The sequence below is a fragment of the Pteropus medius genome, unplaced genomic scaffold (assembly GCF_902729225.1).
Source record: "Pteropus medius unplaced genomic scaffold, Ma_sr-lr_union100, whole genome shotgun sequence".
NCBI lineage: Eukaryota > Metazoa > Chordata > Mammalia > Chiroptera > Pteropodidae > Pteropus > Pteropus medius.
In genome coordinates, this window is record NW_024344378.1 from 9,314,726 (window position 1) to 9,337,590 (window position 22,865).

The window sequence follows — 22,865 nt, forward strand, 5'->3', positions numbered from 1 at the left end:
GAGGTGGCAGGCTGGGTGGGGGACGGGGAGGAGAAGAGGGCTTCTCAGAACATGATGGGCCTTCATTACCTGAGTCCGACACATGCAAACTGCTTTTTGGATGAATGTTAAAATAGTCTGTAGAGAAAGTGTTCACCTCCTTCAAACTCTTCTGGGCCCGACGTGCCTGAGGCCTTGGGCACCTGTGCTCCTCCTACCTCCGGTGATTTCCGTTCAGTCTTTTTCTGGAGACTCTTTTATTATCGTTCTGTGTAAACCAGAGTGGGAACGTCTGCACCTTCTCTGCCGCATGCGTACTTACCCTGGGTAGACTTACCGACTCCCACTCCTTTATCCCATCCGCCACGCCCAGAGCGCTGGTCCCAGACACCCATGCTAGGTCCCTTCTCCTTGTTATTGACTGGACCAGGAACAGACTTGCAGCCCAATCCGAGCCAACAAAAACTGACGGGAGGAGAAAGCCTTTAGGAGGGAGCAGTCTCCTTTCTCCTTTCAGCAGAGGCCCCCACGTCCCCATGGCGGTGAACCAAGCCCTCCCGGGTACAGAGTGGAACCCAAAGCTGCACTTTCCATCTCACTGTTGCTCCCCGAGTTCCAGCTCCCTGTTTCCAGCTGCTTGTAGGAACCCCAACTCAGTGCCGCGGGAAGAGCCAGGGGCTGGCACTCAGGAGAACCGTTGTCCCTGACTTTTCTGAAACTGTTTATCCGTTGGGTCATTCCACATGACTCCTCCTAGGATTCAATTTTACAACCACACCGCACTCCCGGCTTCTGAGCTGTCAGCCCCTAAAACAGCCGCGCCTTCTGTCTGTCATCTCTGTTGGTTAACGTCATCACCATTCCTTCGGCAAGCATCCCGTAATTCCTTCTGTAAAGGTTTATTCTTCCCAGGCTGGAAACTTCAAGTTCCCCTTCAACTCTTCTTTTATTCTATCACATGCAACCAGTGCCCTTCCTCATAATTCAGTCAAGCTCACGTCCCTCCTGTGGGCTCCGCCTCCTTACATATAAGGAGGACAATCACAATAACCCAGGACTGGGGGAGCTTTGTACAATCTCTTCCCTCTCAAATTATCTACGATGTGGATACCACAGTTTTTAAAGGCACTGATCTGACACCCCACCTCCCACCCGCCCCCAACCCCCGTCACACCACCCTGTCCTCTGTTCAGAAACACGAAAAAGCGACTCGTTGTTCTCAGAATAATTCTAAAACTTCATTCGTGGATCTCCATGATCTAGCACTAAATTAGTATTTCAGGTTTATTACCTGCTATACTTCTACTTTCTTGATTCATCCTTTTCAGAGCCTGGACTGGGTTCCCCAAGATTCGTTTCTTCTCAGAACCTCAGAATGTGACTTCCTTTGGAAATAGAGTCTTCGTAGATGTAATTTGTTAAGTTAAAATGGAGTCATACTGGATTAGAGTGGGTCCCAATCCAACCACTGGTGTCCTTACATATAAGACCATGTGGAGACACAGATACATATAGCAGGATGACAGCCCAAATCGAGGACTGAGGCAAAAATCGAAGTCAGGAAGAGCTATGCCCATTTGTTCATTCTTCCAGTTTTATAATGTCAGCTATAGTGTTGTTCAACGCTTTTATATCCTGATTGATTGTCAGTTTTTTCTTCTTTCGATGGTTGAAAGGGGCGTGATGAAATCTCCGTAATTATAGACATGTCTATTTTTCTCTGCAGTTCTTTGGGGTAGGGGGAGTAGTGTGGAGGTCAGAGTACTGCCCTCTCCAGGAGCTGAGATTAAAGCCCCATGGTTGACCATGGCAGGAAGGGGCAGTATCTTGAGAGACTACAGGAGCGCAGGGTGCAAGGAGTGGCCTCATCGCAGTGGCAGAGATGGCGGTAATGCCTCTTCTAGAAGAGAAGAGGCTCGGCTGGGCTATGCCCTGGGCTGAATGCTTTCCAGTTCCTCTAACACAGTGGTTCTCAGACTGGGATGTGCATCAGGATCACCTGAGTGCTTGTTAAAATACAGCCTTCTGGGCTCCATCCACAAAGGTTCTGATCCTGAATTTGCATTTCTAACAAGTTCGCAAGGGCTGGATGCTTTGGGAAGCCCCGCTCTAATGCAGCACGCCTCCCTCCACTTTGGGCCCCGCACCTGCTCTCCCTTTGCCTTGAACCCTCCTCACCCCCGCAGCCCTCCCACCCGGCCCTGCTTGACATGTCCTCAGCGCCCCTGAGTCTCCACACCTAGATTAGTAGCCTCCTCCAGATGCTCCTAAAGCCCCCCACGTCTCCATGTCACATTATGCAGTGATTGCCTATTGCTTGTCGTCTTGTCCTCCCCCTGGACCTTCAGATTTCTGGAACAGGCTCTGTCTGGTTCATTCGCCATCAGACTCCTGCACCCGAGCGCACACTCCAACATTCACTGCACAAATGACGTCTAATTCCTCAAAGTTTGAGTGGTCACAACAGCCTCACCTGAGCCTTCCCTAAGTTCTGAGAACTGAATAATAATGATAATGTCAGCATTTAAGATATCTGGAAATAGGACAGTTTTTCTGAGACTATTCCTTCCTTCTTGGGTATTAGGCTTGGGTAAGATATATATGGAACAGGGTAGAGAGTTTAGGGACAATTATCTCAAACCTACCTCCTCTCTTTGGAAATTTCTTCCCCGAACACACACATCACGAGTCACAGGGCGCGTGGCTTCCTCTCAGAGGAGCTGTTTCTGTCATTTCTTACCCCTTCCAGGCAGCGTCTGCTTTGGGTCGGCAGCAACTGCCAGGTCTGAAAATGAATGGTCCAGGGTCTGTCTTGATGGATAACTGCCCCCAACAAATTGGTGCATGATCTACAGAGATCTTCTTTAGGAAATGTGACAAATGGTGACAGATGACAAAGGTGAGCTGCACTTCTGCTGCCAGAGACAGCTCTGAAGAAGCTTTCTGTGGCAGATGAAAAATCATCCACCAGACAAGAGCAAAAAAAAAAAAAACAACCCACCCAGTTCAAGTAGTGAAATTAGTAACACTATGCATTTGGATGATGTCAGCCGTCTCAGATGATGTCACTTTCATTCAATTTTCATAATCACTGGTGAGAGAGACAGGATAGGTACTATTATTCCCATTTTCCCATTTCCCATGAGTAAACAGAGGCTGGAAGAGGTCAAATATCAACATCAAGGTCACACAGTACACTGGGCCACAGCCCTTCCTCTGATTTCCCATCTGGTGTTCTTCACACCCACTAATGGGGCAGTGGGTGGAGAAAACACTGTCATTAATTTTACAACAAAACAATAAAGGAAAGGCTGACTGGTAAATGTTTGTGTACACATACTTTATTCTTGAAGGTGATTTATGGCAGAGAAACATCATGAGAAAGCATTTGGTTGAGGCCGGGAATTAAAAAGAAACGTGATTTTTGTCATTGCAGGTACACTGCATGCCAAATAACCCAGCAAGCCCGAGGTGAAGTGCGTGGTAGGCAGGTGGTCTCTGCTGTGTGCCTCTGACATGGCAGGCGCCAGACACCGAGGCTCTATTCCTCATGCAAAGGGCCCCGCGGAAGTAGTCTGCTCCCTCTCCAACTGCAAAGCCACGCGCATCGCTTTAGGGGACAAAGCTGGGGTCCGGGTATCGCCCTCAGGCCAATTAAGCCTAAAACAAATTCATCAGCTGCCAGAGCACCAATTACACTTGAAGGGCGGTGGGCTCCCACCCACAGTGTAGAGCCTGCTGGACGTGCCCCCGTAATTGGGCTGATGCACCAGCTCAGCGTCCACAGCTTCCCTAATCACCAGGGCTGTCGGCTGTTTGTGTAGGAGCATTTATAAGGGGAAAGCACTAGAAAATGCAGTCAGTGAGCCAGACCCCCTTGTTGGCCATTTGCTGGACACATGCTCTGGCTTTTTCTACCACGTCAAGGGGCATGAGTAAGAAAGCAGAGACGAAAGGTCAACAAAGCCAGGGTTATTAAAGCGAGGGCTGGGAAGGCTCCAAGTCGGAACTATAGCCTCAAGTCAGGTGGGAAAAAAAACTCATGGATTTTTCATCAAGAAAATACAAGCTCAGCATGGAAGAGGAAACAATTATTCATAAAGCTCACATGTTGTAAATGCATCACCTCTCGTCCCATTGGAGAGAGATTCCAAATGGCTAATGGCTTCACGGTGATTAACTTGGGCTAGATTAACTTTGTGTCATAAATGGATCAAATCCACACAGTTTAGAAGTTAGAAATTGCTCGTTCCCGCCAGTGTATTTTCATAAGCAGCAGAAACAAGAAAATGAGACTTAAGAACAAGCTGACTTCATCTGTTCGATTCCACAAATATTTCTTGAATACCGACTAAGTGTTGAGGACATGCCCAGGAAAAAACAAGCTCCTGGGAGTTGACAGCCTCGGGCAGGAGAGGCACACTGACCCAGCATCCGGATGGGGAGGGGTCCCAATGGTCATCGTTTTTACTAATTGGTCCCAACAAAGGGACACACATAAAAATACACAGGCGGCCCCTTGGAGCCAATCAGATCTGAGGTTGGGACCTGGCAGGTGTGATGTTAAAAAGCTCCCCAGGTGATTCTGCTGGACAACAATCTCGTCTAATTCCTCCATTGTCCGGATGTGCAAAGTGAGGCCCAGGTTGGGGGAGGGGCATGACCGAAGTAAACTACGGCAGCACTGCTACAATGTAGACTTCACGGCTCCCGGCACGCCCGACCCCAACGCTCCTTCTCCGTGCCTTCCGACCACTCGCCAACACGAGGCAGACTGTGACGCCCACAGAGCTGGGGCCTGGCGGGAGCTGGGGATGAATCTAACTGGGCAGATCTGGGAAATCTTCTAGGCAAGAGGTCAGATCTGAGTGGGGCCTCGACACATGGGCTGTTAGGTTATTAATATTCACAACCTTGTTAATATTAATGACACCTGCCTCTCTAGCCCCCAGGTCCTGCTGCATCCCTACCAACACGTCTGCTAACAGGCAGCTCTCCTCCCTCCCGCTCTGATGGGAGAGGACTCATTTTCATAATATAAAAACAACTTGTTGAAATCGAGACTAGAAAGGACAACCATTCAACTGGAAAATGGAGAAAATTCATGACCAAACAGTTCACAGGAAAAGAAATACAAATGACCTGTACGCTGATGAGAAGATGCTCAGCCGCATACATAAAAGAGAGAGAAATTAAAACCATGCTACTGATACCACGTCTTACCCGATAGCCCGGCAAGATTCTAAAACCCTCTAGCAGTTTCCATGTGGCAAACAGGCATTCTTGATCTTCCCTGCATCTGTGTCATAGCAACAGGGAGTGGTCCCTGCAAAGGTGGACCTCAGGTCAGAACTGGGGACACAGATGCTGTACCCACAGCTGTTGACTATGGCCATTGTTTTATTGCTCGTGACATTAAAGTACCTTGTACATGGAGCCTGGGCTTGAGACAGCCCTCGTGAGGCATGGATCATTTCCTCCTTCTTTCTCCATTTATCTTCGATGTTCTAAATCACTTTGGACACAGTGGGACTGAAAAGCAGAAGGGGGCTAACACCAGTCTCCCCCAGGATCGGGGACTGTCAAAGCCAGAGCCACAGCACAGGCTCCAGGCTCATGAGAGCAGAAAGAATCTGGGGACAGAGTCAATGCTAAGAAAATAACTCAAGAAAAAGCCTGAGTTGAGCAAAAACTGCATTTGTTAGGAGAATTCATGGGGAAAGAAAAAAGTCTTCACAGGAATAAACATGATTTTTTATTAAAACTCAAAACTTGCCAAGTGTGCGGAGCTTGCTGTCTGATTATCGTCCATGGGGAATTTGAAAATCTGGGGGAAAATAATGCACCGAGGAAAAAGTGCTGGATCAGGGAAATCGGAGAGAAGCAGTGCAGGGCGCGGAGGCCCATCATTACCGATGCAGGAGATGGAAGGTGTCAGGGATCAGAATATCATTTGGAAGCTCCAGGGGAAAAACTCAGCTGGAGAGAAAGATGGTGTGGGACTCCTTCGTTGCATACACCTGCCCGCTCCTTCCTGCAGCACCTCGGAGCTCAGCAGCCCAGCCGTGCCAGGGTTCCTTCCTCCAGCGGACAGGACGAGGGGAGAACGGAATGAAGTCTAATTCTGCCCAAGTCCAGGAGCTCACTGTCCCTTAGAGCCCTCTAAGCTGGGATCAGACTCATTTTTGCCACTCACTTAGTAATCCTGAGTGCCTCTGTTTCCTCATCTGTTAGGATGCTTCATGAGAAGTGGCAGATGAAAGGCGGAAATGTGAAGGTCTCTGGCCCAACACCTGCACATTCCAGGGATTCAGTGTCCATCCACCCATCCATCCAACCATCCATTCACCCCCATCCATCCATCCTCATCCATCCATCCATCCATCCATCCATCCATCATTCTATCTAACCATTTGTCATCCATCCATTCATTGATTCATTGTCCATAACTTAGCCATTTTATGTCTCCCATAGAAACCTGGAATGTGTCCTACATATAGAGTTGCCAAATAAAAATTTTAATAACTAGCCAGCTAAGAAAATAGAAATGAAACAAACCTTATTAAAAAAAAAGAAAGAAAAAACTCTTCCGCCCAAAACAGAACCAAAATTCTTAGGCAATAGGAATAGTTGCTTCAAATATCACAATTCTGCCCATTGTTTTCTCAATTTCAACCTGTATTTGCGTGCCTGGAATGTCTGTTGGTATGTGTAGTTGGAATAATAAACACTCCTATTTGTCAAGTGCTGCCTGAGCTTAAACCCTGTGAGTTGCCCTATGTTTACTGATGCGGGAAATGTGAAGATTGGCTGCCACAACCATTGCTAGAAGTCGAGAGACAAATCCACAAGCTCTTCCACAGACCACTGATGTCCTAAAAGTGCTCAAGTACCCTTGAACTGAGTCATCCTATGGGGACAAGTCTCGGGGTGGGAGTGGAGTACCCCCTTTCTCCCTGTAGCACCCATTTAACTTATTCTAACAATAGCACCAAACAGCTGTTTTTTCAGCAGAGAGCGAAATGGGTCACATTACAAAAGAATCAGAGCACTGCTAAGGAGTATCTTCGAATATTAGTTTGCGAAACACTAAATACTTAATCTGAGATGAAAGGGGGTTCTAAACAACTGCTTGCTGACTAAACAACAATCAGACATTTGTAAAGAAAATAAATCTGACACTGTAGTCACACACACACACACACACACACACACACAGATCACACACAACCACCTTCACACATAGTGATGCAGGCATTGCAAGTTGTGTCATGTTGTTAGTTTTTACTATTTGACTTGGTGTAGGCCCCTGCAGAGCCCTGGGGTGCCCCATGGGCCCTTCTGAGATGTGGATCCCACGGAGACCAGAATCGAGCCCCGACTCACCCAGGGCATCAGCTTTTTTTGCTTCTGCAGATCTGATTTTTGAACATCGCCTTCCAGAAGGGCCTTTCGAAAGTGCTTGAGCTGAGATGCACTCAGAGCCACTTCAGACCAAGGGTTTATAAATCCCTTTTCCCAGGGAGAGGCATGGCCTGGGGAGAGTTTCCAAAATTGATGCAATTTGGGATAGAGAAATGTTTACTCTAACAGGCCTCCCTTCTCACAGGCGGTGGCTAAGAGTAGGGGAGATTCTGACTGCCTTAGAAAGAGCCTCCTGTAGGCTTTCTTTTTTCTGGGCCTCACATTCTTTCGCAACAGACAAGATCCTTAGAAAGAACTGCAAGGCCTCACGCTGTTCCTCGTCCTCCGAGAGCTGGCCTCTCCCCATGGGAGCAGAGGGAGGTGGTTCAGATGGGGCAACGAAGCAGGCAATCAGGGGGTCAGGGTCACTCAAATATTTCTCTGATTATTTCCTCACAGGGCTTTATCACATTGCAGGGGAGATAGCGGTTTCCACCATTAAATCATAAAAAGCTTAAAGCTGTGGTCTCCTCTTCTCCACGACTCTGCGTACAGTTCTGAATCCTTAGTAGGTGCTCAACAATCATCAGAATGAGGGAGGATGCTGGGGGAAGGGGACAGAGAAGGCAAGCCCCCTGGCTGACTTATTTAGAGGTGCTCCAGGGTCAGAGGAATAATTAGCTTATTCCTCTTTCGCAAGGGGTCCCGAGGAGGAGTTGGAGTCTTGGAAGGATCCTGGGAGAAGGGACAGTTTATCAGAAGCAGACTCGGATGAATGGTCCATGTGCAGGATAACCTCTTGGGCTCCTCTTCCAATCATTGCACTGGGTGTGCTGTGAGCTCATTCGTCAATGCTCATGTCATTGGTCTTTAATAATCGAATACGTCCCCATCTTTTGGTGCATATTATCTATGTGTTTAAATCCACCGAATACCACACTTCACTACTTTTTAACAGCTGTACTTAGCAGAAACCGTGTGCATTCTTTCCAACTTGCTGCCCCCAAGTCCACTGTGTTGTAACCAGGGGCCCAGCGGGTGAAGGCATTTCCAAGGCCAGTTTCTTTACCTGTCTGGCATCCCCAGGGACTGTGCCACCCCGAACCCAGGGGAAGGGAGAGAGAGAGCATGCAAGGCTGCATATAGAAGCAAAACCTGTTTGCTGTTTGCTAAACCTGGAACAAGGGGGCTACTTTCGTGGAGGATAAAAGACTAAAAATCAATGACAGGGTTGTCTGAAGGCTCAAGTTTCATCTTATCTGAAGAAAGGAAAAAACACACACACAGGAATCAGTTATTCCAATCTTTCTCTATTAGATTTAGTTCAAAGATGTCACTTGTGTTGGCAGTCAAGTGGTATAGGCTATGTATTTGAAGGATACTGGTCACGCATTTGTTTATCAATTGAGTTAAGCAGGTGTAGGTAACCCTGTTTACTTGGAAGAAAAAGAGGTCTTGTCTTATGTGAAAGAGAAACCGGTTGAAAAATAGTTCTGTTAACATAAAAAAAGAGTTGTTGGGGATGGAAAAACAAAATCGACTGCTGTCCTAAGGTCACTGCTTTCAGAAGAATCCAGAAAGTTATATAAAAATTATGGTCTACAAAGAGGGGGGAATCTTTCTCATAAAACCCAGAAGTGGAGAGATATGAGTCCAAGTGCTGGAAGCAGCATGGAGGTGGGAGAGCTCGAGATTGTTCCACATTTGTCATGTTAGATGCCTGTGAACTTGAATTCTTGTGAGGATGTGAAGAGGAAGTTGGATACTCAACCGTCAAGATGGTAAAGTGAACTGTTAGCTTGTGTGTAGGAAGAAGCACATCGAAGGAATTGCCAGAGCCTTATAAAGGGCCAAGAATTTTAGACCACGGTGAATTTTGGTTGCTTTTATGAAATGCTTGGAAAATAAGCTACACACGGACAAGGTTATAGGTCAGTTTCTTTGAGACATGAGCAAAGAATCTTATAGACGAATCTTTGTAACTCTGAATGGCAGTCACGTCACTGTGAGCAGAAGGCTTTCTCGGAAGAAAATCATTTAAAAAGCTCCTCTCTAATCTTGCTTTATCGTCTACCACGGGCCATCCAGAGAGTTCTGGGGGGTTTCCTCTTTGGTCCAGATGGTAATTGTAGTTGTTGCAGCTACCGCATCAAAGACTGTGACTTGAACAGGCATTAAGAAGCCCAGAGAGCCATCAAGGCAATGCCACGAAATGCTTTTCTGTGCCCTCCTGACACAGTGCCTCTCCTGCAGCGACAAGCCAGTGCTGGACTACTGACCAGCAGCAAGACCACAGCTCTTTAGTGAGGAATCTTTAAAATACATCCATCCTCCAACCCCCTGACTGCTTCCATTATGTTCCAAGCAACGCTCATATCTAGGATTGTCCCCTAAGCTTTTTCACTGGCTTGTGTCCACCTTTGCCCTTTCTCCTGTTTAAATCTGTTCTTAACATAGTGAGCCAGAGTGTTTTCCTGAAACTGTACTTCAGAAATGAAGCTGACTGTGTACTTTATGATGTCACCTCAACATGTGGACGTACATTCCCCAGAGGGCATGCATGAGAATGCTTATAGCAGCACTATTTGGAAGGGCCTAAAAGAGCCCGCTAATGACAGAACGAATAACTACTTTATGGCCCATGCACACCATGACATAGCAAGGAGAACGGACCATCTATATTCATTCGCACAACATAGATATATCTCACAATCATAGCGTTGATACGCCAGACACGAGAGAGAACGTACTTCACCATCCACTCAAACGAAGCTTGGAGATAGGCCAGAGGAGTCTATGCAGGTGGAATCACCCCTGGGAGAGGGTAGAGTAGCAATAGGAAGACCACAGGTGGGCTCTGGGGATGCTGGAACATGGTTCTCTATCTGGTTCTGGTTAAAGAGGCATGTTTGCTTTGAGAAATTTCATCAAGCTGTACCCTGATGAATTCTCTGTGTGTGTGTGTGTGTGTATTTCAATAGAGTATAAAATCTTTGAGATAATTGTATAAAGTAAGATTTAAAAATAGTAATGAAGACTATTGAAAACGTCTACAGCTGCTCATATGCAGTGGGCACGGAATATTTGGTACAAATTTTTCAGTTCTGTGGACCTGTGTATATGAAACAAGCACTTTTTAGAGCAGTTCGGGGCTGTAAAAGAAAATTGGTACTAATAGTACAATTTCTACACAATTCTTTTCACTGCATAGTTTGGGTATTTGTACTCTATATAATATTTTTGATGCTAGTTTTCGAGGCCACCTGCTTTATACGATTTGATTGAAAGTACAATAAGACTAATTTCTTGATACCTCTATCACAAATATCACTGATATGGTGGATCATGTCACTGCTTTGTCAGATCATGTCACTGCTTTGTTCAAAACCTTCCGATGGCCCCATTTTACTCAGAGTCAAAACCAAAGTGTCTCTGGGGCAGCTCAGCTCTGCCTGATGTGACTTCTCTCCCTCTCACCCCTTACTCACTGAGCTCTACATGCGCTGGTCTCTAGCAAGCCAGGTACATGTTCACCTCAGGGCCTTTGGCCTGACTGCCCCTTTTCCTGGAATATTCTTCCTCCAGACAGAAAGCCTTGCTTCTTGATTCTTTTGATTTTCGCTTGAATGTGACCTTGCAGCTCATCTCCTGGGGACCACTCTCCTCCCTCGGCTTTGGTTCTCTCTGTAATCCCTGTCACCTGCTATTATACTGTATTATTTAGTTACCGGTATTTATTGTCCATCTCTTTCTACTAAGATGCAAGCCCTGCGCGTGAAGAGATTTTTGTCTATTCTGTTCACTACTATATCCTTAGTGCCTAGAAAAGGACTTGGCATGTAGTAGAGACTCAGTGAACATGCCACGTCCGATGGGTGAAGGGATTCATGGATGTGCAAAACTGACCTCGAATCCAATATGAGGTGAAGCAAACTAGTAATTTACATGACATCCTGGTCAACAAAACTGGGTCGTAAGAATGCCTTACAACCAAGTTAGAGTCAGACTGGGACTAAAGAAAGGGGTGAAAGGTGCGTTTCCCTGAATAGGCTCTGATCTCAGTCTCCCAGAGTTCTTATTTGGGTGCTCCAGTTCATTCTTTCATTCCCTCAAAACAACGCTGAGTGACCTCTATGTGCTAGGCACTGTGCTAGGCGCTGGATTCCAGGCTGAGCGGCACCTTGATGTAAGATGCTGATGGATGATAGCTGTTGTTAAGGCTTATGCATTACTGGCATTAACTTACAACATCATCCCAAAACCATTGGAGAAGACGACTACCTCCTAATTTCCTAATTTCACAAAGAAGTGTAGAAGATCAAGTGACTTGCCCAATGTCACAGGGCCAGGACGCGGCACAACACGGGTTTGAACCAGCACGCTGGGCTCTGGTCTGTCCTGAACTGTGACCCCTGCTCTCCACGCTGAAGGATGTGGCTTCAGCCAGAGACCCAGGACCTATTCTGTAGACTGCCCGAGGAGCTCTGGGGGAGATGAATGTATACTCAGCAAATTGGTGTAGTACAAGTTCAAATCAAATCATACAGGCACACAGACCAAAGAAATGAAGCATTGGTCTTGAGGGTGTTGTCGGGAAATGTACTGTGAGGTTTTTGAGGAGACCTTGAAATACCAGCAGCATTTCAGCAGACAGGGCAGGGGGAGGCAGGAGGAATGGCTGTGGAAGTGAGGAGGAGAGAGCCTGAGCATGTGGGGTGCACATAGGGCAACCCCAGGTGAGAACAACCCGAGGAACTTTCCTGATGTCCGCCCGCAGTGTGGGGGACCAGCATCGAACATCTCCAAAGACTGGGATATAGGTGTGAAAAGGCTCTGGTGCATAGTAGGCATTCAGTCTATGTTAGTTTCCCTTTTTAGGATGCCCAGGGGTGCAGGGATTGGTAGAAAGGACATAGAAATGGAACATGCTATTTCTCCTACTCGGCCTTAGCTCTAATCAACACTTTGACAGCACTCACTCAAGGCTGACGTCACGATCTTCTCCTTGTCAGGTGTTAGTCTGAATTTTGTGTCATCCTAAAAGTCATATGTTGAAATCCTAACTCCGTAGTTGATGGTGTTAGGAGGTGGGGCTTTTGGGAGGTGCTTAGTCCATGGGGGTGGAGCCCTCATGATTGGAATTAGTGTCCTTGTGAAGGAGACCCCAGAGAGCTAGCTGGTCCCTTCCACCATCTAAGGTTACAGAGAAAAGGTAGCCATCTAGGAAGCAGGCTTTCCCCAGACATCGAATCCACCAGGGCCATGGTCTTAGACTTCCCAGTCTCCAGAATTGTGAGTAATAAATTTCTATTGTTTATAAGCCACTCCATTTATGGTATTTTCTTTTAATTTCTTTTAACAGCCCAAACGCATGAAGACACTAGGGTTCAACCCGCTCATTATAATTAGAGAGTTACAGTGCGTTGGAACTGAAAGTGGCCTCGGCTCTCCCCGAGACTCCCATTTTGCAGAGGAGAACACGAAAGGAGAGGTAACTGATTCCTAACCAGACAGACAGCTACTCATTCAGCAGATGTAACTGATCTATGATCACAGAGCAAGCTGCTGGCACCCTCAGGACCAAGCCGAGATTAGCTGTGTGTGTGCAAATGATGGCTACTAGAGTAAGGTGGGGGGAAGTTCACTTGAGAAAATGATAAAGGGACTTTATGTACCAAAACATTTTTCTAGAGCACAAACCTTCCCTACCTCATTACTGAAATGAGTAGGGGAGGTGGCAGTCAGTGACGCTTGGGCCATGCCTGGCTCTTTTACTCGGAAATGGCACCTCTTGGATTTCTGGTTCTGTGTTGGAAGCTGTGGTTATACTGGATTCCACTGCGCATTTTGTTCTTTGACCATCTGTGGGGTTATGATTTTCCATGTGACATCCATTTAATCAGACTGTTCAGTATCTCAGAACCCACTATTTACTGATTATGTCTCATTTCCATTTATTTCCTCAACTACCAACTCCCAGATGAAATCTCAGCCTCTAGAGAGGCAGACCCCCTTGGGTTGAGGCATATGCAATGTCCCTAGGGGACCTAATATTTTACCCACTTGATAGACTATTGTGAGTGATTTTACTAGGTTTTCCTGCCGCGGTTCCTGGAAGAATGAGAGGACAAGAGAGAAGGCTAACAGGGGGTCCCAAATACCACTAAACAGAAATGAGGGGTCGTCCTGAGCAAAGAAGGGAGGAAAAGGCTCGGGAAGAGCAAGCGGTGAAGTGGAGAGTGGCCGAGGGCCAGATCCCTGAAAAAATAGGATAAAGAGAGATGTTTTTCAAACCCAAAAGATAAAGAAGGTGTCGGGAGAGGTTTGTTTTTTTTGCATATCAGCCAGAAAGACCTAAGTGAATCCTTAGCTTGTGGTTGCTGGGGCCTTTCATTTCTTTGTTTGCAAAAAAAAAAAAGGCCAAAAATATGTCACATAAAGGTGTCAGGAGGGCGAGGGGGAGAATAATGCCAGGTGCAGAGCAGGTGCTCCACCTGTCGGCTTCTTACCTTCCTTGTTGGAATAGATGGTGCCATTCACCTGCCTTGATTCTCTTAGCCTGAGTGGCAGATTGATGGCCCAGAAAATGCCTGTTTTCTGAAGCCTGTTGAGTAATTATCTCCTGGGCTGTGTCAGAGCAAACGAGGTCTTGCCATTCCCAATTTCCAAAGATGTAAAACAAAGATGCATTAGAGGTCCCATTTTACTCGAGAGACCTTCTTACATTACTAGACATTACAGAATAACAAGGAAACCAGCTTGTAAGTTAGACTCTGAACTGGCTCATTGGGGAAACATTCCCAGCTTCTGAGCTGGTGAATCCTGTCAGCCGGTCCCAAGACCACTTAATAATAACAGCCAATGTCTTCACAGCAATAACTATGTGCCAGACGCTATCCTAAACACCTTATGCTTACTACTCACTCGCTCATGCCCACAATGCCTTGAAGTACATACTGCTATTATCTCTGCTTTGCAGATGGAGACACTGAGGCACAGAGAGGTTAAATGACTTGCCCAGGGCCCATCTAGGATACAGACCCAGGCTACCTGGCTCCAGAGCCCACGTGTTTAGCCACTATGTTATGGTGCCTCTCCATGCTCTAAGGGGCACAGGTCAGATGAACCGGATTGGGCACACTGGCAGGGTCAGCACAGTGTTCCAGAACTCTATGCCTCCTGGGACTGCTAAGGATGCTGCCAGTGCCAGGCAAGAAGCCACTGGTACCCTCTTCTCTGTTACAGAGAACAGTGGTCTGGGACTGACTGCCATGGTCCCTTTTGGATCTGTTGCCCAAATGCCCTTTCATCATAAGCTCTCCACCCTTGCCAGACCTCTTTGATGGCTGGGTTTTCAGAGGAGGAAATGGAGGCAGAGGGGAAAGGGTAGGGTCAAGAGTTAAATTTGCTCAAAATCAGCCTTTTCTACCTTCTAACTTTTAGGTCTCCTATGAATCTTCTTCTATTCAGGGGACTTCTGAATTTACTTGGCAAGGCAGTTCAGTGCAAGCCATGCACTGTGAGGCAGACCACCAAAGCTGCTTCTTCCACTGTAAGTGGAGGGCAGCAGCGGCCATATCACAGGTGACTGGGAGGAGCTGAATGGAGTAAGATACTACATAGCACATTCCTAGAACGATGGCATCCGAGCGAGTACTTAATAAGTGTTTGTTCTCTTTGGATGGCTAACTATGTGTATGATGAATACATTTAGTTATGTACGAACCACATTCAATGAGTTCATGGGGTGAATGAGACCATTCGGTAGAGCCAACATCTGTTCAGATCAGCTCCGCTGCAAAGGATAGAGAAATAAAAGTGGGTAAAATGTCCAACTGAACTCTATTTAAACAGTGAGCTGAAACTAGAGCTTAAGGTAAAATTTTAGTTCGTGGTAGGTGGAATAAACTTGGCATATTGTGTATAATACTTCAGAAGCCACATGTGTAAAAGGGCAATTATGCCTCTCTAACTCAATCTACTTTTGTCTCAAGCTTCCATTCCAACTGTGGGAGAGTTTGAGGAAACTTGGCTACTTGAAAGTCTCCTTTAGAATTTCCAGTTATTTCAGTCCCTTGAGCCATGTCTATACTCTCATGGGCAGGTGATGGGAAGGATGAGGTGTGCCTCCGTGTCAGTGGGAAAGATGCTCCCTGTCCCTCACTGCTTTCTGTCCATGGTGGCATCTCTGGTGAGGGCTGCCACACTATTTTGCTCTGACCACCAGCGCCTATACCCATTGGTGCCTGCTGAGGCAGCTGGTCCCCCACAGGCCTTGGACTTGAACAATCCACAGGCCGCTTTCAATAGTCAAGATCTTAGGACCCCCAAAGCGTACGTGTGTACGCATGCACTTCTCACATGCCCTTCGGCCTCAGTCTAAAGAGAAGAACAAGGGTGTTGACTCTTCATCCAACTCTCTCTTTCTGTAGATTCTCTCTGTCTTCCATGGAGGCATCTATCACGGCCTCTGGCTGTGGCTGACGATGGTTGTGGGCAGGAGCCTATTGGCTAAATATTCTGTCAAACCTACTGAGTGCTAGGCCTTAGACCACAGAAATCTCCAAATATAGAACTAAATATTTATGTATTTTCTTTCTTTTTGTATTTCACTCGGTTCTTCTTTCTCTGGAGATAAGGAGCCAAGGTCTGCTTTTCATGAAGATCTATTTCATTCAGGAAGGCACATCACCAAGATGATAAAAATAACAGAATTTTAATGTCACAGTCCAAAACAACAAAACAGAAACCCACCCAGTAAGTTTCACGTATTGGCCTTCTCCACTGGTGAAAGTTTACGCCCCGAGGCCCAGCCATGGCCACGAGGAAGCTGATCTCTGACAGGTAAGCTGGCTTTTTCTAAATGAAGGAATCAGGATGCGGGATGAGACTCTGGGCCCAGCAGGACTGGTGGAGGGGAGATGGCCCTGGACTGCAGTGACAGTGACTCACCAACGGTGGACTAAGTGGCAAGAGTGAGCCGGGCATTATTAGCACTGTTAAGCAGCACATGGAGTTAAGAAGCAGACTTCAGGGCTGCGAGCTCATTTCTGAGAAGAAGCTGTGCTTGCAGGATTGTGACAGCTTCTTCTCCCTCCTTCCCAGCAGTGAAAACAATGATTCCTCACATTAGTCGGCCTCACTTCAGACCCTCATCCATCTCCATCCAAATGGCCTGAGATGAACACTGTCCAAAGAGCTTCTTTAAAAGCCTCCCTCAGCACAAACGTGCCAACGCCAGGAGTGGGTCCTCGTTCGTGCAGGAGGTCAGGCCCCACTGTCTGCAGAAGTGCAGCCTCCCCCTGGCCTGAGCTGTGGCCTCTGCCCACTTGGCTGCAGTCTCTGCTTTGCATAAGACCTCCATCCCCCTTAAGTCTTTTCCAGATCCATCTCATGTCTCTTCGAGGCAGCTAATGACCACCTTTTATTCATTTCAGTGGCATGTTTAGTCTCCTCAGAGCTTCTGCTTTTGACCTTTCTCAGTCTTTATCGTCTTGTCAAATGGTTTTGGTGGAGAAAAGTGAAATTTACAGGGCTCACTATAGAATGAAATCTGGAAAGCATATATGGAATTGGTTTTCTAATGGTGCTTCCTTTTTTTTTCTACTCTATACGAGCTGCTGAAGTCAAGTCAAGCTGTGTGTGTGTGTTGGGTGGGGGGTGCTAATCTCAGGCTCTCTCTCCCTCCTTCCCTTTACTCTCAAGCCCTTTCTGCTGCCAGGCAAGATGATGATGGCGACCAAGGACCTACAACTACAACGGACAAGTAATTGCCTCTCTAGGCTTCCTAGGGTCTAATTTCTTATTCTAACCTAACCAGGATCTTATTTTAACAATATTTGAATGTCTTATAAAAATTTAATCTATAATTCCATCTGTAAGCTATATTAAAAAAGGTAATATTGCTGGATTTAAAGTTATGGCACAGGAATGTTAGGCACTGTAAGGCGGGCGTATTAGCTTTCTGTGGCTGCTGTAAAAAATTAACCACAAACCTAGAGGCTTAAAAGAACAGAAATGTATTTTTTTTTTTTTAAAGTTCAGGGTGGGGGCAAAAGTTTGAGATGAGTTTTATGGAGGTAAAATCAAGTAGCTGGAAGTGCTGGTTTCTGCTGGAAGCTCTAGAAGAGAATCTTCCAGCTTCTGGTGGCCAATGGCTTTCCTTAGCTTGTAGCCACGTCACTCCAATCTTTTCTTCTGTTGTCACACTGCCTATTCTTCTTCCGAAGTCAAACTTCCCTCTGTTTTGCTCTTACGAGGACACTTGTGGTTACATTTAGGGCCCAGCTGGATATCCAGGATAATCTTCCCATCTCAAAATCCTTGCCTTCATCACATCTACAAAGTCTCTCTTGCCATCTAAGGTAACATGCACAGATTTCAGAGATCAGATACATGCGTATCTTTAGGGGCTCTCATTTAGCCTACCACGACACAGGACAAGTTTCAGCTTAGATCCTACGCAGGAAGTGATCCTTCCTGCCAAAGGGAGTGGATGACACATCAGCATTCAGCATCAAATACTGATTTGATCCAAGGACCAGCAGACAAGGGAGAGAGCTGCAGGGCCACTCATGTGAACCAAAACCATTGCCTGGGTTAGCATATTACATAAGTAGCCAGCATTTTTTTTTTTTCTCAGAGCACTTTAGAGAAAACGTAGTAGTCACCAAAACAAATGACAATCCCAGTATAGGTGCTCAGGGATTAGAAGATTTTGGCAGAAACTGATAGTTGCTTACTCAAAAGCCATGCCCACCTATCTTGCTAAAACAATCCTGATTTTCCCAAGTTGTCCATCCCCAGGGAATGAATCATCATTGGTTTAAAGCGGGAGCATCTGTAATTCACGTCCACTTGAACACAGGGGAGCTCTTGTTAAATGCAGATTCAAGTTTACCAGGTCTGGGGTGCAAGTCTAAGAAGCTCTCAGGTGATGCGGATGCTCTTCTCCTTGGATGGTACTCATGTTGCCCCTTGCCAGGGATTGGTCCAGATTAGGCACAGTCCTAGCCAGTGAAAGCTAAGAGAAGATCCACTGACCAGCTGAGTTGGCTTCTGAGGAAGATTTTTGTTCCTGATGAAAGACAAGAGAATTCTAAAAGAGAAGGTAATATTGCCCCCTTCTCTCCCTTCCTGCTTTGTACAGTGTTATGTGTGGAGGTGAGGCCCTGAGTTGAGGGAGCCATCTTGCGACCAAGATGAACACACGAGGATAAAAGCCCATCCGCTGAGGATGGGGAGGAGGGAACATCTTTGAGCCATCAAAACCCCAGGACTCTTACTGCTGGATTTTCTTGTTAAGTGAAATATAAACTCCTTATGGTTTAGCACTCTGTTAGGTTGTCTAGTATTTATAGCCGAATACACTAGAGTTGTAGGAAAGAATTCTAATGCTTCTCACAGCAACTTTGTAATGTAATTTGACTTGATGCAAACCTAGGGCAGCCGTGGTAATACCAAGCTTTATTGTCTGAGAGGTTATAATCTGGGGAAGAGCTGGGCAAGCCACTGTGTAAGACACAATTCAACAAAGCAATTTGTTTGATATAAAATAAACAGGATCTTCAGGATAAGACCCAGCGAAATAGGAACAAGGCACGGAGGACCGGAGTCCAGCCACAACCTCCAGAAGGTGACCAAGGACCCACCAGTTCTTCGCAGCAAGGAACAACTTTAAATTTCTCTTCCAACCCCACCACGTGGCACCTTCTCACTACCGTGTGTCTCAGGGCGGAGCTACCGGATGGTGAACGTGCCTCTAGCTCTCATTCCTAAGTTTGAAACAGAGTCTCAAGAATCCTTTATTTATATTCATAAGTCACAAACTCAAAATTCCCTTCCTGTATAATGATACCTGAATTGGTTAAATCCTAATGAAAATAATTAGGATTCTGGTCCCGAGATTGAACTGCTAAACCACTTAAGTCTCATTTCCCCCTTTTATCTAAAATATCTAACAGCCCTCTTTTTAGATATTTCATGCATGTCCTTTTAGGGTACGCCACATCTCCTGCACACACTTTCCAAATCAGACAGCTGCTCCCTGAGCTCCCTGTATCACAGCGATCAGACCCAGGATTAATTAATTCTCAATGTAATTTAAGCTCCTTGAAAGAAAATCCCAGGTAAATAAACGTAAATACCTATTTTTATTGTGGAATTGTTTGTTCGAATTCCTTCACTGAGCTCAGACTTAATTATGCCATACCTTAGAAATACACAAACATCTGCAATTTTATTTCTAAGTATATCTGAAAGACAAAAATGACAATGTCCTATGTGGTTTCAGGAACATGATGGATCTTTTTGAGGCTAAGGAGGTGGCGGGGTGAGGAGGGGTTAACAAAGAAAGAAGGGAAAAATAAATTCCTTTTTTCAGATGCTATGGAATTCCAAATGTATCAAGCAATTACAGGAGAAGGACCTGGGACAGTTCATAATGCAGATTCTAGGTTCCATACTGATTTTTCACTTAAGGAATAAATCTTAAAGAAGGCAGCACCTCCTCTGGGAAATGGTTAAAGTGCGCCTGTGGCACTGATTAGCTACATAACTTTTAATCTAGAAGGTTTCTGATTCTTCTGACAACTCCCCTCCTATCCGGTGCCGTCCTTGTATTTTCTGAGTCAGCACACTCACTCACTCTTAGAGGAGGCAGCATCTCGCAGAGCTGTCACTTCTATCGAACACAATGCCCTCAGGGTTTATGCTCATCATTAAAGAAGAAAAAACTTGTTAGAGTATTAGCCAGGCCCGGTACAGCACCATTAAATTAATTTTTAGAGATGTATCTAGGTCATACATCTACGTGTTGCACATAAACACACCAGCTAGTTACTTAGTATTTGCATGTTTCTAAACTGCTTGATGGAGAATTACTGTTTTATTTTGGCCCTAAATAGAGAATAATTATTTCTTTTCAATATAGTCATAAAATAATTGTGATGTTTCTTCTAAAAGTTGACTGTCACAAAAATATTTCCAATGATCTTTTCAGGAGACTAAAGGACGTTAGCATCCCTGCCTCTGTTAACTAGCAGTTCTTTATGTAGAATCTTTTGAAGCCCAAATAATTCAGGAATTCTCTACATCTCATTTTACCTTCCGAGGAGAAAGAATATATTTCATAAAGTCTCTTTAGAGGCGGTGAACATTGAACATATAGCTGAAACAATGAAGTCACAATACGCTCTCCTTTGGGTAGAAATTAAGCTTTGCTGAGAAATAAAATAAGAATTTAGTATTTTGGTGGTGATGGACAAAGAATATTTAATGTACGATTCAAAGGATCCCTGTTAAAAAAGATAAAGGAAATGTGTGAGCAGGCTGCAATACCCATTTCTTTCAATATTCCATCTTGCCAATCCAAAGCATAACTAGAGTAGTCCAAAATTACAGAATGAAGACTTTGACCTTGTAAATGTCACTCCTGCGAAGATTTGTGTGGCATTTTAAGGATGTGTATTTCTTGTGAAGCTGAACTAACCTGATAGATTCTAAAACAGCCCTCTCAGCGCTGATTCCATAAAAATCAAAAGCATGGTAACCCAGGTTAAGCACAATAGCACTGTCATCCAGTAAGAATTCAGAGAGAACCAGCCACTATGTCCTGAGATGGACCTTCACTAGACAGATGAGAAAACTGAGAAGGAAAGAAATAACCTGATGAGTCCCATGAATGCACTTTAGTTGAAAAGGGCTACGAGTCAGTTCCTGTTTCGGGGGATCTGTGCAAAGAAAAGATCCCTAGCTTATATAGTATTTATGATGACAACATTAAAGTTCTAGGAAAGAATTGTAATGACTCTCGTAGCAACTTGTAATGCGATCGGACTTGGTGTAAATCTAGAGCACCCGCTGTCATCCGTATATTCCGGGCATTCAGAATCTGGGGAAGAGCTGGGGAAGTAATGGTGCGAGGCAGTATCCAGCAGAGAGAGCACTGCTCAATGCAGGGTGCGGCGAGAGTCGAGGAGGGTGGTTTGCGTGACATGATCCAAATTAAGCAGCAACAACGGACGAGTGAGCCCCTGCAAGGGCCCTGACTGCCATTCTTGATGCCTTTTGCACCGGGGTTCCGCAAACATTCCAACTAAAGTCTAGGGATTTGTAAATCCCAGCTAAGTGGAATACTGACACTATGATCACATCAAGATGTAACTTGTAATTGTAGAGTCACTTTTGATTAGATCGCCAGCACTTTTGTGATCCAACGATACGACATGATTAGGTCTGAAGCCAACCCATGGACATGCACAATGATTGTGTGATTAACTAGGCAGATTCACGGGCACAGGGGATCAAGGGCATCTGAAAGTCTGAGATTGTCTGGAGCTGGGTGGACTTACAGCTCCTTTTCTTTATGTGAGAGAACCATGATGACCCCCAAAGATCAGATTGCTTATCAGAAAAGGGAAAAATATCCCTTTGATTAAAAATATTTGTCATTAGAGAGTATGGTAAGTGAATGATAGTGGAGTTCTTGACATAACGTTTCCTGTTGTCTGAACGTTGTGTGTTAATGATCGTCTGCAGATCTGGGAGAGACAGCGTTCTGTGTTAGATTCTCTCCCATAACTTGGGCTTAGGCAAGTTAATGCTCTAAACCTGTTTTTTTTATCTGTAAAATAAGGATTCTAATTTTCCTCTCTTTTTAGTTGTATGAGAATTAAATAACATGCATAGCGCCTGGCATATAACTATTTGAATTTTTAGAAGACTTCTTTCAAGACAGGATCATCATTAAACATTTGATTCCAGGCCTACTAATTAATTTCAAGGACAAATGTAAATGCAATTAAATGACCATTCGTTCCTATGCAGGAGAGCCTAGTCATCCCCAAACTGCCTTATGATATGGGAGTTAGAAAAAGTCACAGCAGTGACAGAATCAAAGCAAATTACAACTGAACTCATCACACTATGTGCAATAATTATACAGCTGTGCGACACTTTGGGCCAATTCATGGCCCGCCATTGCAATTATGCCACACGGCAGGGAAAGCTGAGTGACCAAGGTCAGCCTGTGTAGTGTGTGGGCACTTGCCCTAGACACAGGCTTTATAAATGGGCTTCCCTCTGAAGTCCTATATAGGCAAGTTTAGCACCGCTATGAAAAATAGTTCTAAGAAAAAAGAATTGAGTTTTTAAATAGAGTTCCCTAAACTTATCTGTTGGGTTCTTTGGGGCCCTTATTAAAACAGTTGCCGACAGAGCCCAGATCATGCTGAGAAACATCATCCTGGTCTAGTTTTTTACAAGTCAGTTTAGCTTCTGGCATAGCCCGTTAGCACAGGTATATTTAGATCATCATTCCCATTCACAAATTTGTTTTCAAATGTTTGCATTTCCTGCAAAGCCCTCCAGGGGATCTCTGTGAATTAAAACACAAGCACCTAAACGTCACTTCTGCTGCCCAAGCTCACCACATTGTCCCTGCTCAACTGGTCTAGAATTTTACCCAGAGGCCATTTCAGAGA

At 45.4% G+C, this 22,865-nt stretch overlaps 1 protein-coding gene across 2 annotated transcripts in view; it reads right to left on the minus strand.

The window, feature by feature from the left end:
- The window catches only part of ATRNL1 (attractin like 1), a 627,375-nt gene that overhangs the window by 52,897 nt on the left and 551,613 nt on the right, over nt 1-22,865 (minus strand). The window contains exon 29 of one of the 2 annotated variants that reach the window (XM_039871112.1): nt 18,378-18,460. The exons of the other annotated variant lie outside the window; for it this stretch is intronic. Coding sequence (XP_039727046.1) covers nt 18,393-18,460 — 68 coding nt within the window. The 3' untranslated portion in view covers nt 18,378-18,392. Of the gene's footprint in view, nt 1-18,377; nt 18,461-22,865 lie in introns of those variants that run through there. 2 annotated transcript variants of the gene reach the window in all.